Source organism: Clavelina lepadiformis, chromosome 1 (assembly GCF_947623445.1).
Source record: "Clavelina lepadiformis chromosome 1, kaClaLepa1.1, whole genome shotgun sequence".
Lineage (NCBI taxonomy): Eukaryota > Metazoa > Chordata > Ascidiacea > Aplousobranchia > Clavelinidae > Clavelina > Clavelina lepadiformis.
The window spans coordinates 8,947,940-8,963,727 of record NC_135240.1 but is presented as its reverse complement, the minus strand read 5'-3'; the positions used below and the strand labels follow the sequence as shown (position 1 = coordinate 8,963,727).

Genomic DNA, 15,788 nt, shown 5'->3' with positions numbered 1-15,788 from the left:
CAAAAAAACCAGCTATTACTGCCATAGGGTCAAGAAGGCCTGTCACTTATAGCTGCAGGGTCAGCATCAGAAGAATTTCATTCCCTGCAGCTTATTTAGTGATTGGATGCGCTTATTAGATAACGATTTATTTTTGTTGCCAAGTGCGAATAAATTAATGCACACACTTTATGCACAATGACAAGTAAAATTGCACATATCTATTTTTGTACAAATTAATGAATAAATAATATAATTTACGGAACTTATAGATATCTAAATTATTCTTCTTGCAATGAAAGCAACTAAAGCGATCAAAAGCACATCCATTGAGTTAACGCACTTGTTTGCATCTTTCACAATAATATGTAATCAATTGACAATCACTTCTAAATCTGTATAGTTCCTTTCAAGCAAAAACACAAAACATGATATCAATGATAATTAGCTGAAAGCTTATACGTTTTCCATCACGGACGTAAAAATGCAAACCGACCCTCTTGCTAGTGACGCACGGAAACGTCTATATTCAAGTAAACACGTCCATTTATGCTCAACAACGACCTCCAGTGTGTAAATCTCTATGCAAGTGGATAATGCTTATACAGTTGTGCAGATAAATAGGCGAATCCAAGTTAGGGTAAAATGTTATAGCGGTTGATTTTTCAGGTAACTACTCAATTAAATACATTTCAAAAGATTCGCTTGTAGTATATTATTAGAGCATACCAGTTTTGAAGTTTCCTAAATGCAAACAATAATCTTTGAAAAAAACATGTGTATTTGTCGCTCTGTCATTTTCTGCAAAATAACCAAAGCGTTTGAAGAAGCCCTTTATACTAAGCGTTTTTGGTGTGTGTTGCGAATGTTTCTTTTTCATGCTTTTTATGCGTCATCATTTCAACCACGTTTTTAGAAATTGTGTCTGTTATAAAATAATTTACACTTCGTTTGAACATCTTGATTTTACTACCACAACCGTCGTCTACTGTAATGCAAGTTGCACAATGAATTTTGTATCAGGTGAGCTTTCAAATAAGAAACAGCTCGTTCCAGCCTCATCCAGGTTTACTCGGAAGTGAATATGTGCTGACGAAAATTTGCAAAATCAAAGTTTCAGCAAAACAACTCGGAGACGACTTCTATTTCTTCCGGAAGAAACAAACCTTGAAAAGGTTATAGGACAGCTCTAGTTCACGACAGAGTGTTTTCATCAGTAAGCACTACGTTCAAGATATTTTAGTATTAGTCCTCGACTTTTCAGTTGTTTGAGGTAAATGCGACTCCTTGGAATAGGTAAGTGTCCTTGCATTTGAAGTTAGAGAAGTGTTTGATTTGGAAATGCAGGCAACACGCAACTTGGCAGGCTCTTTTGCATTTTGTTTTCTCAAAATAAACCCATTACGTCGTAGAAAAGAGCAGCAAGGCCACGAGAAAAACGATTTCTTCCATTGCGCGAAGCAAAACACGACGCAAAGCAAACCAAGAAATTGATCCATGTCGACAATGAGCACAGTAAGCTGAAAAATACAAAGAAAAGCTCTAAGGTGTATAGATATTTTAATCTAGTTATTCGATATCGTAAATAAACTACGTCGTTGAAGTCCGGCAAATGTATCACACATGAATGGAAAAGCTTTGCATGAGGAAGCGAATTTTTGCAATCAACCTCTTTGCCAAAGTACTGTATTCAAAAATAGTCATTGCCAAAAAGGGAGCGATGTATAGAACAACAAAATCCAGAAAATCCTTAAACATATTGGTGTAGCAATACAGAAAAAAGTGTAAGAAATTTCGGACTCTTTTAAAACCTAACGCTTTTACGTTTTGAGTTAAAGCTTAATTAATTAAAAAATAACAACAATAGTCAATATTACAATAACTAAAGTAACAACGTAATTCGTAATATCCTCATTTTCAAAAATATATCAAAGGCGCTAAGATTTTATCATGAATATCAAAGCCATATCTTACTCGTTTGAAAGCAAAAAATGCACAATTTCCACGTTCATAATAAAAAGTGATTAATCGGATTAGAATTTGCGATAGCTTACCAACTCCGGGGCGTGACCCTTACTAAGCGTCGTTGTCGTGATTGTGATGACGTCACCCATAACGCAAATAGCGGTCAGGATACAGCAGCGTTTAAGAAGGGACCATGACTTTTTGTCAATAACAGACGGTCTGCCACGAAATCGATTTTTGACAATAAACTTGATAAAAAGCGTCAGCATTGAAACTGTTTGACAAAAATAAATGCATTCAACACAATTATGTCGTTATAAGCAACCTTACTGGTATAGTAAAACCAGTTAGTAAAAAGTAAAAATTAAGCTTAAAATTGTAGGGTTGAGTTTCACGATAAAACTGGCATTTTAATCAATCTTCGGATGCTGAAATAATGGTCAGGTTCTGATCTAGTTTTAACCATTTTTGTTATAAAACTATTATTACCGGAAAACTAATTTTTAATTTCATTGGTCCAACCAAGCAATGGAGTTTATTTGATTTCCAATCACCTACGGCCATTTTGAGATGGCCACCGATGTGATGGTCTTGTGGTTAGGACGCCCGTCTCGCATTCGGTAGGTCTGGGGTCTGCCTCTTGTGGCCTGGTCGTACCATGACCGAAATTTGGTACTTGCTGCGTTTTAGTATGACGCTCGGCGTAAACTTAGAGCAAGACGTCAAACACAGATTTACCAGTGGACCAGCCCCCTGCAGTAGCTTTCACTACATGTAGACGTGTGGTCTCAAGTCCATAGAAACAGGGATAAGCGCCGCCCTACGCGTCTCCTTGAGATGTTGGAAGAAACTTTGACATGACTTTTGACAGCCATTTTACATAAAAGTAATCCTATATCGATTGTCAAACAAAGCATTCAAAGGCTCACTTTGAACAGCGATGCATATGGTGACACCAGACAGAGCAGACTTTGATAATCCACTCGCGTTGCTAACGCACTTGCCGTTATACATCCAGTAACTAGACTTCCAATGGAAAACGATAACTAATATTCCTCCAACAGTGGTTATTACGATACAGAGAAGGGTCACTCTGCTCCACCTAGAGTTAAACAAAATAGAGAGAAAATAATTTGCTCATGTAATTAGGCCCCAAAAGATGTACATTTTCCATCTAAACATTTTTATAACAAAGCCTGGTAAACGCGCCTAAAAGTGATATACTGTATAAAATTATGATATTAACTTTTATGAAATGCTTAATAGACCAGCAACGACACAAAAAACTTGTAACATTGGCCATTTGTCTGCGCTTCAGTGTTTTCTGTATGCAAGCGGAATTAAAGTTTTACAACTTGGTTAATTAATTATTAATTTGCAAGTGAAAATGTTTAAACTATTCGATTTCTTTTTCATACAACATCTCAAAAAAGGTAAAATAAACAAATGTAATCAGATAAGTTGCTTACAAACTATACTGAAGTTTCATAAAAGTTGTAAAAAGTTGCAAAACATAAAACGAAGCCGACTCGGGGCTCATTTATTTTTTGTCAATCAAAAAAAGCTCATTACTAATACAGTCTTTGTCGCAAGGCAATTTCTAAATTTCACCACAAGCGGATTGAAAAATGTGCCGGTTGTATTGATTACTGTAATTCAAACTTTATTCCAATTTGATTTAAAGCAATTTCGTTATACAACGACGCTAAAATCAGCGCTTTACGCTTTATAATTATCTTGTCACCACATACCAAATTACAACCCTGGTCGCCAAATGCTTCAGCTGTGGAAGATTATACAACACTCTTTGGCGCAGCCACAAAAACGTAGATAGCGAAGTGAAGCCTGCAAATAAACACCAGCATTCAGAACTGGACATTTGTTGCAAAAATATAAATACATTGTCGATGTTGTCTACACACACACCACATGTACTTGCCCAAGATATTGACTGCCCTGTTTGCCTTGGCGAAAGCGGTACAGGTATGTCGGTCGTGTTGGATGTTGGCAATGGCCTGTGCTAGAATAAACTTTGCTATAGACATTGAAGAGCAAAACATAACAGCGATCAGAAGAAGTAGACGGGACTTGTTGGTTGGTTTGCGTCCATTTTCTTTCTGACTGTAAAAGTTATAACATTGTCAAACTCTTATCCGCTTTCTACGGTTCCAAATTCAAACGAAAGGTTTTGTAGATAGTGTATATACTTAATAGGTCTAAGTCTAGAGTTAATTGTTAAAATTTATGAACATTACATCGTGGGTTAAAAACGTAGCTCAACAACACCTCACTACAGCATGATAAAAATGAGAGGAAAAAATGTAGCCTGCAACCAGCAACATCAGTGCTTCAACGCAGACGAAGAGGTGACGAAACCAAGCAGCATCCTTTCTAAAAACGTTCCACAAACGATTAAAGCTTTCCTCGTCGGAGAAGAATGTTTGGTTGTCTGTTGTATTTCTGTATTCCATATGCGGGGTTGCGGACATCGCTTAAACTTGTGGCTTGTTATTATTAATATACTTAACAATACCCCAAAGCCAATACTCATCCAATATTAAGACGCCTAATCATCATATCACCTTTAATACTCTTAATATGATCTCTGTAATGGGTTTACAATATCGTCGGTTCCAGGGTAAAAGATATAAACTTTGTATCTGATTCTTATCTACCTTATTTTAAGGAACTTTCATTGGCGCACTTACAGCATGCTATTATTCGAAAGCACAATGTTACCGAGCAAACTCTGTAACGTCATGTCAAAAATCTTTACTGAACTACTTATACCTGTCATTATACGATAATCACTTTGCAGCTAATTGCACAAAAGACCAAGGAGAAATGCAATAAAAAGAAAAATCAGCAATTCATTTCCCAGACAAGACATCATGACCTCCTATTAAATACCTCATGTAAATAATTTCCAAACATGACATTCTGCAGAACCAAGGGTTGATGCGACAGGAGTACTTTAATTCACTTAATTGGAAACCACATATAGCTAAATTATATTTCAAGCTGTAAACTTTATTCAGGTGTAACACGGTAACCTATTTGGTGAAAAGATATCTTATTACTGCATGCTTCGTTGTTTACCGCTGCACAGTTTCGCTTTATCACTAAACGATTTGGTTGATAATACACGCTAAAAATACTGTAGGTGTAGGCTATATTCTACGACCTGAGATAGCTTTTTAAACTCCTTCAGAATATAAAAGTTTCACAATGCGATAAAATCAGCTTATCAGAAAACATTGCTATTATAGCTTTCACGATCGACTGCCTCCATTTACTTAAGAAATTCTAATTAAAGTAAGTAACAGCATGTTGGCTACTGTCTGTATAGTTTACATCGATTATCTGCGAAGGAACATTAACAACATGTTACACGAAATTCTGATTAACTAGCCACAGGCTAACCAACTTCAACAGTAAGGTGTGTTTGAACCTGATCTTACCAACTTTTAAAGAATGACTAGCAACGAAAAATAAACATCTTAGTATGTGTAAAAACAACAACAAATATCTGCGGCTTTAAAATCTCCACGGACTTTGGCCGAGTAGGCTACTTAGTGCCGCTCACATGTCAAAGACTTTTAAGGTGTCGAACCAAATGTTTTTCATATCTGAAAAATATCTGGAAAATGGAGCGCAGTGAATGAAACTGGGAGAAAAAATGAAGTAAAATCTTTGTGACAAGAGCAGCGATTTTTCACCTGACTTTCTTTAATTGCCGACTTGGACCAACAAAATAGAATCCGACACCACGAAAAAAACATTTACCCTAGTGAGTACTTTTTTAAATATAGGCTATGCAATTTTTTAATACGAAGTTTACCAAAATGTACCATTTAATCAGTCGTCTATTTCTCACTAGTGATTCTATATTTATACATAGGAATGTTTGAAAGTGATCACTGTCATGCAACAACGAGTAACTTTTTGTAATCTCTTAATTACTTCTCTAATCAGTTTAATAACCATGGCTAACTTATACAATAGCGTAAAACTCCAATGTTCGTAACATCATCGTTTCAGTATGGGCTTTCCAGAAACCATCCTAGACACTTTCACACACTATACACCGGTATATAAGTGACTACATAGAATCTATAATCGCTTTAAATCTAATCTAGTCCCTATGTTTATAAATACGTAAGTGACTACGGATAAGCCATATCTTTCACGAAATGCAACATAATTAAAATAAAAGAGTGAAATGCATCGAATTTACCAGTTATTCAAGTAAGTGACGCCATTTAGATATACCATAAAGCCATACGCAATGGCGTTAAAATGAATGCTGCTTTTGTTTTACATTGTCAGAAAAAGATTGAGTTTATTGATCGACGGTAAACAAAAGATTTGAAATTTTTTAATTAATTGGTAAAGGTCGCGTAATGAAAAGACGAGTTGCAGTAGTGTAGAGTCCAAGGAGTAGTAATAAATCTGCATTCTAATCCTTCGCTAATAAAAATCGAAACCCGTTAGGGTACAAATACTGGGCAAAATTGAACATCGATTACTTCATCTTGGCACAAAATAGCTATTTGTTATGAATTGGGAGAGGTGCCACGTCACAAGTTAAACTAGCCGCAATAAACGTTGCGATTGCACCAAGTGCTAGCTCACGTATACAGCTTTTGCTCTGACAAATACACAGCTCCTGGCTAAATGTCTTACAGTGATATGACTTATCTTGCTTTAAGACAAACATTTCCAACGTTGTGTTACCTAACCAAAAAGCTTCTGTCGTGCTGCCCTTGTCTCTGTTTTTTGTAGTCTGCTTCAACAATGGCAAGGTCTTACCACAAGTGACAACGATCATATTTAATGCTTCGTTAAGAGATTATAGAATCATGCATCCTAATTATAACGTTGTTGACGTGAAGCGATAAGCGGGAGCCATCGAAGTCCATTAATGATATGAAGGTGCTATACAGTAAAATCAATCTTGTGCGAAACCTTGACAGCGGTCTCCGCTGCATCAACAACAATAAATACTAAGAAAATTGCACGAGTACAAACAAAGTGACGACATCTTTATCCCTCTTTGGTTGAGCTGGTAATCTACCATCCGCAGAATGATCAAGCATTATCGCCATTCCCATCAGACACGTGATCACCGACCCCTTGTTCCTGGTCAATGAGACCTTGCACCTAAACACACCGCAGATGCCCAAATTAACGTTATTTAGAATTAATGCGGATTGCGGAGGCGTAACTAAACCACTGAAGAATTTATTTTTGCAAATCCCCGCAGCTGATACTTTGTCGCTCTAACACGATATTTAAGCAAAAATATTCAATAATAATGAAATCACCATTTTTTTCAGACAGATCATTAGTCTGCGACGAAACACGCTCGTAAAAATAGCTTCATATAAGTTAAATTTTCAGCCAATGCGACCATATTCTAGAAGAGGTTGATACAATGCTAGAAATTTGGTCAATTGTGAGAACACCGAAATCAAAACGACGTATTTATTTCTGTGAAAATGATCGATGCCATCTGGGGGTACCTAACGGAATTCAAATTACCTTAAAATAGTCAGTTGCGTCTAAAATTTTGATGCTACATCAATGTTCCTTATTTCCTAAATTTTTGTTTCACAAGTTTTCCAAAATTCATGAAGAAATAGAAAAGTTTCTGTGGGATTTGGTATGAAATATAAATACAATGCGTTATGCAGTTGTTTTTGTAATTCAAAAAGTTCATTCTAATGAGCTAGCATTTTCCTACGTCCTTGATGCTGAAGATGGCGAAGCACATCATTTAAAGAGGACTTGAACATAATACTTCTTTCAATTAAAAACTGAAAAATGCGATTTTGCTTTATTACTTGAGGTGGGCTGCTACGAATAAAACACAGGTAAAAAAACTTGATGATTTAGCAACTCTTAACAATTATTCCCTCATTTTTCTGAAAAATCGGTAAATTCCTTAATTGGAGCAAAGGACATTCACCGGAGCAGAAAAAACTCTGCTTCGATTTCGCAAGTAACTTCTATTCCTGGTTCGCAGTGGCAGGACTTATTCAGAAACCTGTAAAAAGAATTCTCGACAACTTACATCCGGTTCTTCCTCTTCCTGTAAATCTTCTTCGGTCTCCATGTAATCTCCGTTTCCTGCTTCAGGTTGTTCATTCGAATTTTCTCTGGAATTGCCGTTGTTCTCTGATTTGTAACCTTCATCGTCGAAAACAATCTCCTCGGGTTCTGGAGCTCTTGGAAGAAATTCTTCATCCGGGCAAATGATTTCAAATGTTCTACGAGCCTGCACATGAAATTGAGAGCATATTTAATATAAAAGGTTTTAGCAACGTTACAAAGTATAACTTGTATTGATTAAGATTGAGTTTTTTTTTGCACATGGAAGATGTTGTATATTCACATTGACCAATAACTATAAGGTAACTATAACTGAATATAACGATAAAATTTAATCTACATTTTGCTTCAATGACGTTATAAATACCAACATAACTATCATATATCTACAGTACTCAGTATAATGGGTGATGATTGGTGTACATTGACTTACTCTAAATAGCACCAGACCGTACCTCATTCATAGCTTTGTCAAAACCCAGCTCAAAACCCGGACTACTCATCACATATACGTTACCAGGTAAAGAGTCATTATTAACTCCACAGCTCATCATATTGAAGTAAGCAGCCCATAATACAGCTGGCTTTTGCTTGTCCGATTCGTTATTGTTAGCTATTTCTGTAAGGCGAGAAAATTGATTTTACAAGAAATATGGCTTACATGTTTGTAGGTAGTTGTACTACGGTAAATAACAGAATAATCATGAGGGTGAGCAATAGATCTGTATGTGCGCATATTTTGAGAATAATGTAATTCAATCACTCAACAAATTATGAGCAACCAGTACCCAGTTCAGCTGCAGTTCCAGCAAACATTGTCTTTTCAGCAGAGTGAAACGTTTCTTTGAGATCCACAATTGCATTCTCATCAACACATGAAGGTTTAGTAAGGGCATGCACTACATCTATAGCAAATAATGAAATACATTGTCGTGCTACATCACAAAGTACTGTAAATTAACAACATAATGCAAGTGTTTTAGCAAGTTAAGTTATGCAAAATAGTTACTGAACAAGTATTACTGATACTGACAATAATTCTTTGGGCTTAAGCAGCAAAGTGGCCCAGCCTCTATGACGCGATACAAAGGGAAATTCCCAATTGGAGGCAGAGTAATGAGTGAAACCTGTAAACACAAAACTAGAGAGAGTCTATCCTTAACTGCTATTTAAAACAATGTTTGCTAAGACAGGCATTTCGATTTGAGTTGGCATTGAACGTAGTATCATGTGTCTAGAACCTCTGCAACGGTTTAGAAGCGTGGTGCAATTTACCTCTTCCGTTTCTGATGGTGACACAGACTTGTTAGTGACATAAATTGCTCTTGATACCTCACGTTTAAACCCGGAACGACAAATATCAGGCAAGTGGGATTCATCTAACACTAGATGTTGACATTTGATTCTCTGACCTACAAAAAGTAACACGAACTGAATGTCACATTTAAGAGTAATCTCAAGTTCTGACAAGATGCAATTATGTGACAACTATAAAACCAGCTCTTATAATAAGGAAAACATAAAAGTGTAGACACTGCAATAATACTGAGTTGTTGGCATAATTACATGGACACAGATTAATGTGAAACAATTTTGTTTGGAAACCTTCTTACCTGTGGAGTCTATGACCCCTTTTACGGCACGACTTGTCTTGTCTGCTACAATACCAATAACACGCCGTCGTAAGCAAAATGTTCCGCCGAAAACTGCACTAAGCCTGTAAAGAAGGATCTTTATTAAGTAACAGAATTCAGAAATGGAACATCGCAAAGCCACAATCAAAGTTCTAACACTAACCATAACAATAGACACGGGCATTCATTAACTACAATGTTCTTTTACAAACCTTGAAAATGCTTGTGGGAGTTCACCAACACCATACATTGGATAGAGAAATGCGTGACTACTTCCATAACGACCAAGAGATTTTAGAAATTTCTGAGTTGCATGAAGACCTTCCATAGTTGAGGTTTGCTCGCTAACCATGGCGATTGAATGAATTATAAAATGTTGAACTTTTGTGCTCAAGTGCTTTGACTGCAAAAAATCCTGAAATGGTCTGTCTTTGTAAGCTGCATTAAAACAATATAAGCAAGAGTTGTGTGGAGTAACAGAATGACACTAGCTTATACTACGCACATACATATACATTATACAATCACGTAAAATAAAACTTCATGTTTCGAGATTGAGTAGTATGAATAAACATTTCAAATAAAATGTTTTCGGTTATTTACCCACAAATTCAAACAACCATAAATCATACTGTAGTTTTTGAAAAATATCAAACAGCATGCTTATGCACCATTTTAAAAATGGCTTACTTTGGAAACGTTTCTATGTGTATGTGAACATATGTTATGATATTTTAAAAAGTACAAACAATTAATTATCACAGTGAAAGTTGGAACTTAATAGAAAACAAAGCTGTCATACCTAAAAATACAGAAAAGCAATCATATACTAAACTCTCAAAGTGTCAGTGACAACGTCACTACATGCCTTGTTAACATCAGATTATCACATATATGAAGCAAAGTAATTTCTTACATTGTTTTCTTGTGCATAACAATATGACATACATATTTGTCAGAAAACATATGTTTTAATCAGACCTTCATATTCTTGTGGGTGTTGCTCAAAGTTGGCACACAGTGTTAAAAATCTCATCAGAATTCTTTTTTCGACTACGGTGACAAACCTAAATATAATTGACCCCGTCTTACTCTGTAAGTCTGTAGTCTTCTAATTTGAGCAAGTTACAGTATCTAGCTATTCAACTTAAACAGCTTTTTAAATGTCGACAAGTTAAATTGAACTAACTTGCTTTTGAAAACATCAGCCCGAGAGCACGGAACAGGTTGCAATCGATTCTCTCCACTTAGCACTGTGAGAGTCCGAGTAACATTTCGAAATTCAAGGTAACGACAAACATTGGATTGGATGAGAAGTTCAACCAACTGTCCTCTTGAAAACATAACCTGAAAATATTGAAAACAACCCATTACAATGACTAAATACAGTCAGATGTAATGCAGGAAACCGTCAGTTACTAGATACTGAATTCGTTAGTGTTTGTTTCATTAATAAAATTTATGCTTTGAACTCAATCTTTTTTGATCTAGCATAAACTTAACATGTCAAAAGTTGGCAAATTTATCCTGTCTTTTCTCTTTACTTTTTTTGTTCCTAATTCATACGCTGTATCTTGAATAATGCAATTTGCCAGATAAATTGTCACTTGGACTTAATTCTTAGTATGCAGATAAAATGGAAAATATTTATATATGATAAAGTATGAGAGATACCTTGGGGGAAAGATCCAGATTAAACCTTCTCCAATTTTCATAAAACTTTTCATAAAAAGGAAACAAGGGCGTTTCTTTATGTGGCAAATCTGCTTGACTGGACTGGTCTGATGCATTTTCAAGCTTTTCTTCAGACGTTGCATTATTAAATGCATCAACCTGGCCATTTCTTGAATCATTGTCAGTGCTTTTTTCTTTCGCAGGATCACCTGATTGTTTATCGCTGACCCCAGGTTTTTCATTATCATTGTCAGAGTTATTTCTTTCTTCAAAGTCAACATCCCTACAGCTGAGGTCTTCCGTATCTGAGTGTTTTTGTACCATAGTAGGTGCTGTTGTGGCAACATCCACAGGACCATCTTTTTCATCCGATATCTCTACTTCATCAGGTCCAGCAACAACATTGGGTTCAACTGGTTGTTTACTGTAGAAAGAAAAAGATATATGTTATACAGTCAAATCCGCTTAATTCGGACACTTTGGTTCCGCTCACTTTTGGCCGAATTAAGCGGAGAAACGGCTTTGTCCGAATTAAGCGGAAAATCAATTGTTCGTTTCATGGTAATGCATAAAGGCAAAAAACGCATTTAAAATACTGTACTGTTGCGTAATAAATGAATTGCAGCTGCGCTATACTGCAGTAACTGGCACTGATCGCATAAAACGTCTTCGTTTACTTTAGTGAGCAATTTCACTTTTTTTTCTAAACTTTTCTTTACAATTTTGTCCTACAAGATGGACGCGATTGTACCGAAGTAAAAGCGACTATGAAGCTGGCACGGCCTTATATGAGTTCATTGTCGATTGTTACTGCATGGATCGTCATTGTTTCACCATAATCGCTCATAATGCAATTGCATCTTGTCTTAAAACGAACGAAGTACTGTTTATTGTGTCATAACTTAACGATGGAATTGCGAACATGTGTCCGAATTAAGCGGAGAATTGTCCGAATTAACAGGAGTTTTTTTACGTTCAATTTTTACTTTTGTTCCGTTCCCGAGCATTTTGGCCGAATAAAGCGGTTGTCCGGGTTATCCGGTGTCCGAATTAAGCGGATTCGACTGTATATACAAACAGTATTTTTTTTATTTAATTAAAAAATTAACTTCTATCACAGTCTAATATTTATCAATCATAATCAAATTTCAAACATAGCATAAATGTAGTCAAAGTAGACTTTAATCTAATTAAGTAAAAGCAGTATTCCTGCTCCTAGGCCTGCAATACACTATTTACAAGACAAAAACACAATTCTCTGTTCTGACGTTAATCTTTCCTGATTATCAAAATCCTTCATAAACATTATATAAATACTGATTTAACAGTATCACAACCAAGAAAAACAACAAACATTGAAAGTGTATGTAAAAAGATGAAATAAAAACATTTTATACATATATGAATAAAAAACAACATTGACCTCAAATAACAATAACTTTGGCAGTTACTCAAATTCTGTTGCGAAGCCGACATTAAAAGAAATTCCTCATCTTCAGATATAAGCGCCTCCAAGTTGACAGCTAAGAAAAACATAAATATGACGAGCAAAATAATTTTTGCTAGCTCATAAGTTCAGAAGCATATACAATGTTTGATCTCGGCATATAAAAATACTTTCTACTTAGTTTAACATGTATTTTAACGAAATAATAACAATCTTCGGTAGTGAAATTACAACAAGCTTTAAGATTATCTGGAATGATAATTTAAGAGAATGCAAGATTATATGTAATCTTAGTAAAATCAAGATTTTGTTGAAGTTATTTTTAAATGAGTTTGTTAACAAATCATTAGTAACATAAGCAAAGCTTACGGTTGCTGTTGTCTTCCTGATGCATTTGTGTCTCAGACATTAATTTATCAAATGTTTTAATATTAAATGATGCCCAACTTCCACCATAATATTCGTTTGAGTCAACGTGGAGAACAGTTTTACCAATTCTGGAAAGTGCTCCAGACAGCACAGATTCTGGTAAACCTAAAACCAACAGAAAACAACGAACAAGCTGACAAACAAACCCACAACCATTTCCATGTTCTCAATTTGAGTGAATATTTTGTGTAATTATTCCCATGAACTTTAAGCAATTAAATTCAATATGACAAAGTTGAGATGGTTTTTAATAAGCAAAATTTATTGCATTTACTTCAGCACTTGCTTGACTAGAAAGTATGGCAGTTCTTGACAAAAAATAGTGCTTTCAAATACACGATTTTGGGGTGATGGAGTGCATTGAGACTTCAGTTGTTTGTTTATTCATTATACCTAAGTGTTCAAACTTGTTAATTTGACTTGTTTATTTACTATAAATAGGCAAGAAGATGAACAGGTTTGGTGTGCACGTTGATAAGTCTCTTTGACGCAAGTGCCTCACTTCCTTTAGGGTCTATGAACTTACTTTGTTGTGTGGAATACATTTCTATTTAATTCTTCTTTTCACCATTTTTACAGGTTCAGTTGTAAACATTACATGAAAAAGCTGATTATGATTTTTATTATCAAAACCAAAAATTATCAAGTTATGAGCATGTATGTAATAATTCCATGAGTGCAATTTCATGTGTATGCAGTTCCAATAGAACCCACAATTCACATTATTGCCACCTGTTCGTGAGCACATTCTTTATTTTGCTATAATGGTTAATAACGCCAATTTCATTCAACAGAAGAACACTTGGTTAAAATTTCCACTCCACATAGGAAATAGCAAAAAATAAACGAACGATGAATGGGCGCTTACCTGTACCAATCAGTATAACGTCAAATTCTTCTGGTAAAACTTCATCCATTACAATTTCAAAATTTACAAACACTGAAAAAATTTAGAGTAACCTGATACCAAATTTAAAAGTGTGCTAAGTGCTTGGGGATTAAAATTAATTGCTCTTTTAAAGGCTATTGTTTCATTTCATTGTGTGAGGGATTTCTCACCCAAAACAGCAAACTTTCCAATCTGGGCCTAATAGCCTAGCCAACTAGCTTTTTAAAAACTAATGGTAAAACTAACCAAATTGTTGAAAGACGCAAAATTTTTTGGTTTGTTAGCCAATGACAAATGTATATACTGTTTGGTAAGACAGTAAGATCATACAGAAGATCAAAAATTCATGAAGATTTCAGTGAAGATTCTGTGGAGTCGTGGAGGTCGTAAGCCTATTTAACCACTTGCAGCAATAGAAAAGATTAACATTCAAGCAAAACACTTTCTAAATCTATAATGTTTGCCGTTGAAAACCCTTGCCGCTAACCTAAAAGTTGTCTTAATTTTGTGCAGGTTATTTGTTGTTTCCATTACTAAATGCCAGCGATAACAGACTTTAGGTGATTACCCATATATAATCTAAAAGATATTCCTCATAGAAATCTTTATATCCCTAATCGACTTAAACATATAAAACAATTTTCATGTTAAAACAGCAGCTAGCAAAAATTAGAACTTAAACTCTTAAATTCGGCAAGATTCTTACTTCCAGCTCAGCTGAGCATCAACTTTAACTTATTTAACTCATTGGGCCAGCCGACTTAGGTCATCAGTGCTCTTTGATGATTGCACTGCCAAAGTCTCAAAAAAATTGCAGCCCGAAAATAAGCATATGCAACTTACTAGTAACTTCTGTAAGTCAGACATTATTCTGATTGTCTTACTCAAACTTAATCTTTTGCTATGGCACGTACTCAGCTTTTATTGGCTCGGCCTTTTACTAGTAGACGACATAACTAGCAAGATTGGTATAGTGTTGGTTTGGTAGGAAATGGTACCATAATCGTTATCTTTATTGAGGAAAGCTTGAAATTTCAAAGTCAAAATGTCAAAATTAATGCTGGCAATTAAGTAGCATTCTCTAACTCTTAGTACTGTATTGTAATAATTTTTTAGCCTCAAATATCCACAATGCATCAGTGTGCAAGTAAAATTTGTTATTTGGGTTCACAACTGTTGGAAGTTGGTTATTGTAATTTTTTTGTGTTGTATTGTTTATTTTTCAGCAGTAACTTGGCAGAGCGACAGTTACGATACTAACCATTGTAGTTATAGCACAATAAAACACAATCAGGTTGGGTAATGATGTTTGCTCAACCATATAAGAGTGCATTGGGCCATCACTATTCACAAAGATAATTTTTGATGCCGTTGGCGTTTTCACATTTTTATTTCTTTTCGTTTATTGCATTTTGTGAGGCGGGGTCGTAAACAAAGGAGCGAGTTTTGCAGCCTGCTATTTTCCAATAGCACCACACTATTGCTTGCTGCTCGGTTACTAACAGGCTGCTGTTGGTGATTTAGCACCATACCGCTGTTTGTGACGTAATCAACAACAGTTTAGTTTGTCTGCAAAGTAAGCAACTGATATAATTTTTACGTGAATTGTTAACATTGGTTTTTACAAAGAAATATTTTAAGATTACTTAATTGTATG

General features: G+C 35.3%; 2 protein-coding genes across 2 annotated transcripts; both read right to left on the bottom strand.

The window, feature by feature from the left end:
* Positions 1 to 968: 968 nt before the first annotated feature.
* LOC143464543 (uncharacterized) lies at positions 969 to 5,606 on the bottom strand. The gene is made up of 6 exons (XM_076962379.1): positions 4,231 to 5,606; positions 3,884 to 4,065; positions 3,696 to 3,789; positions 2,874 to 3,046; positions 2,034 to 2,218; positions 969 to 1,499 (listed from the first exon to the last, which is right to left on the bottom strand). The coding sequence occupies exons 1-6, from the start codon at positions 4,431 to 4,433 to the stop codon at positions 1,209 to 1,211; spliced, it is 1,128 nt and encodes a 375-aa protein (XP_076818494.1). The 5' UTR covers positions 4,434 to 5,606; the 3' UTR covers positions 969 to 1,208.
* Positions 5,607 to 6,762: 1,156 nt separating this feature from the next.
* LOC143465458 (rab proteins geranylgeranyltransferase component A 2-like) lies at positions 6,763 to 14,619 on the bottom strand. Its single transcript, XM_076963779.1, has 14 exons — positions 14,111 to 14,619; positions 13,183 to 13,347; positions 12,790 to 12,889; positions 11,367 to 11,790; positions 10,882 to 11,039; positions 10,674 to 10,759; positions 9,905 to 10,130; positions 9,672 to 9,775; positions 9,334 to 9,470; positions 9,092 to 9,185; positions 8,847 to 8,963; positions 8,514 to 8,677; positions 8,021 to 8,224; positions 6,763 to 7,107 (listed from the first exon to the last, which is right to left on the bottom strand). The coding sequence occupies exons 1-14, from the start codon at positions 14,157 to 14,159 to the stop codon at positions 7,036 to 7,038; spliced, it is 2,100 nt and encodes a 699-aa protein (XP_076819894.1). The 5' UTR covers positions 14,160 to 14,619; the 3' UTR covers positions 6,763 to 7,035.
* Between the last annotated feature and the right edge of the window lie 1,169 nt (positions 14,620 to 15,788).

Bases quoted from the DNA above. Each gene is read 5' to 3' on its own strand.
- LOC143464543 (XM_076962379.1), bottom strand. From the start codon at position 4,433: ATGTCCGCAACCCCGCATATGGAATACAGAAATACAACAGACAACCAA. The intron at 4,066-4,230 runs GTGTTGTTGAGC...TAACTTTTACAG, and splicing joins TTTTATCATGCTGTAGTGAG to TCAGAAAGAAAATGGACGCA. The intron at 3,047-3,695 runs GTATGTGGTGAC...GTTTAACTCTAG, and splicing joins GCGACCAGGGTTGTAATTTG to GTGGAGCAGAGTGACCCTTC.
- LOC143465458 (XM_076963779.1), bottom strand. From the start codon at position 14,159: ATGGATGAAGTTTTACCAGAAGAATTTGACGTTATACTGATTGGTACA. The intron at 11,040-11,366 runs GTATCTCTCATA...CAATATTTTCAG, and splicing joins ATCTGGATCTTTCCCCCAAG to GTTATGTTTTCAAGAGGACA. The intron at 8,225-8,513 runs GTACGGTCTGGT...TTTCATGTGCAG, and splicing joins TTGACAAAGCTATGAATGAG to GCTCGTAGAACATTTGAAAT.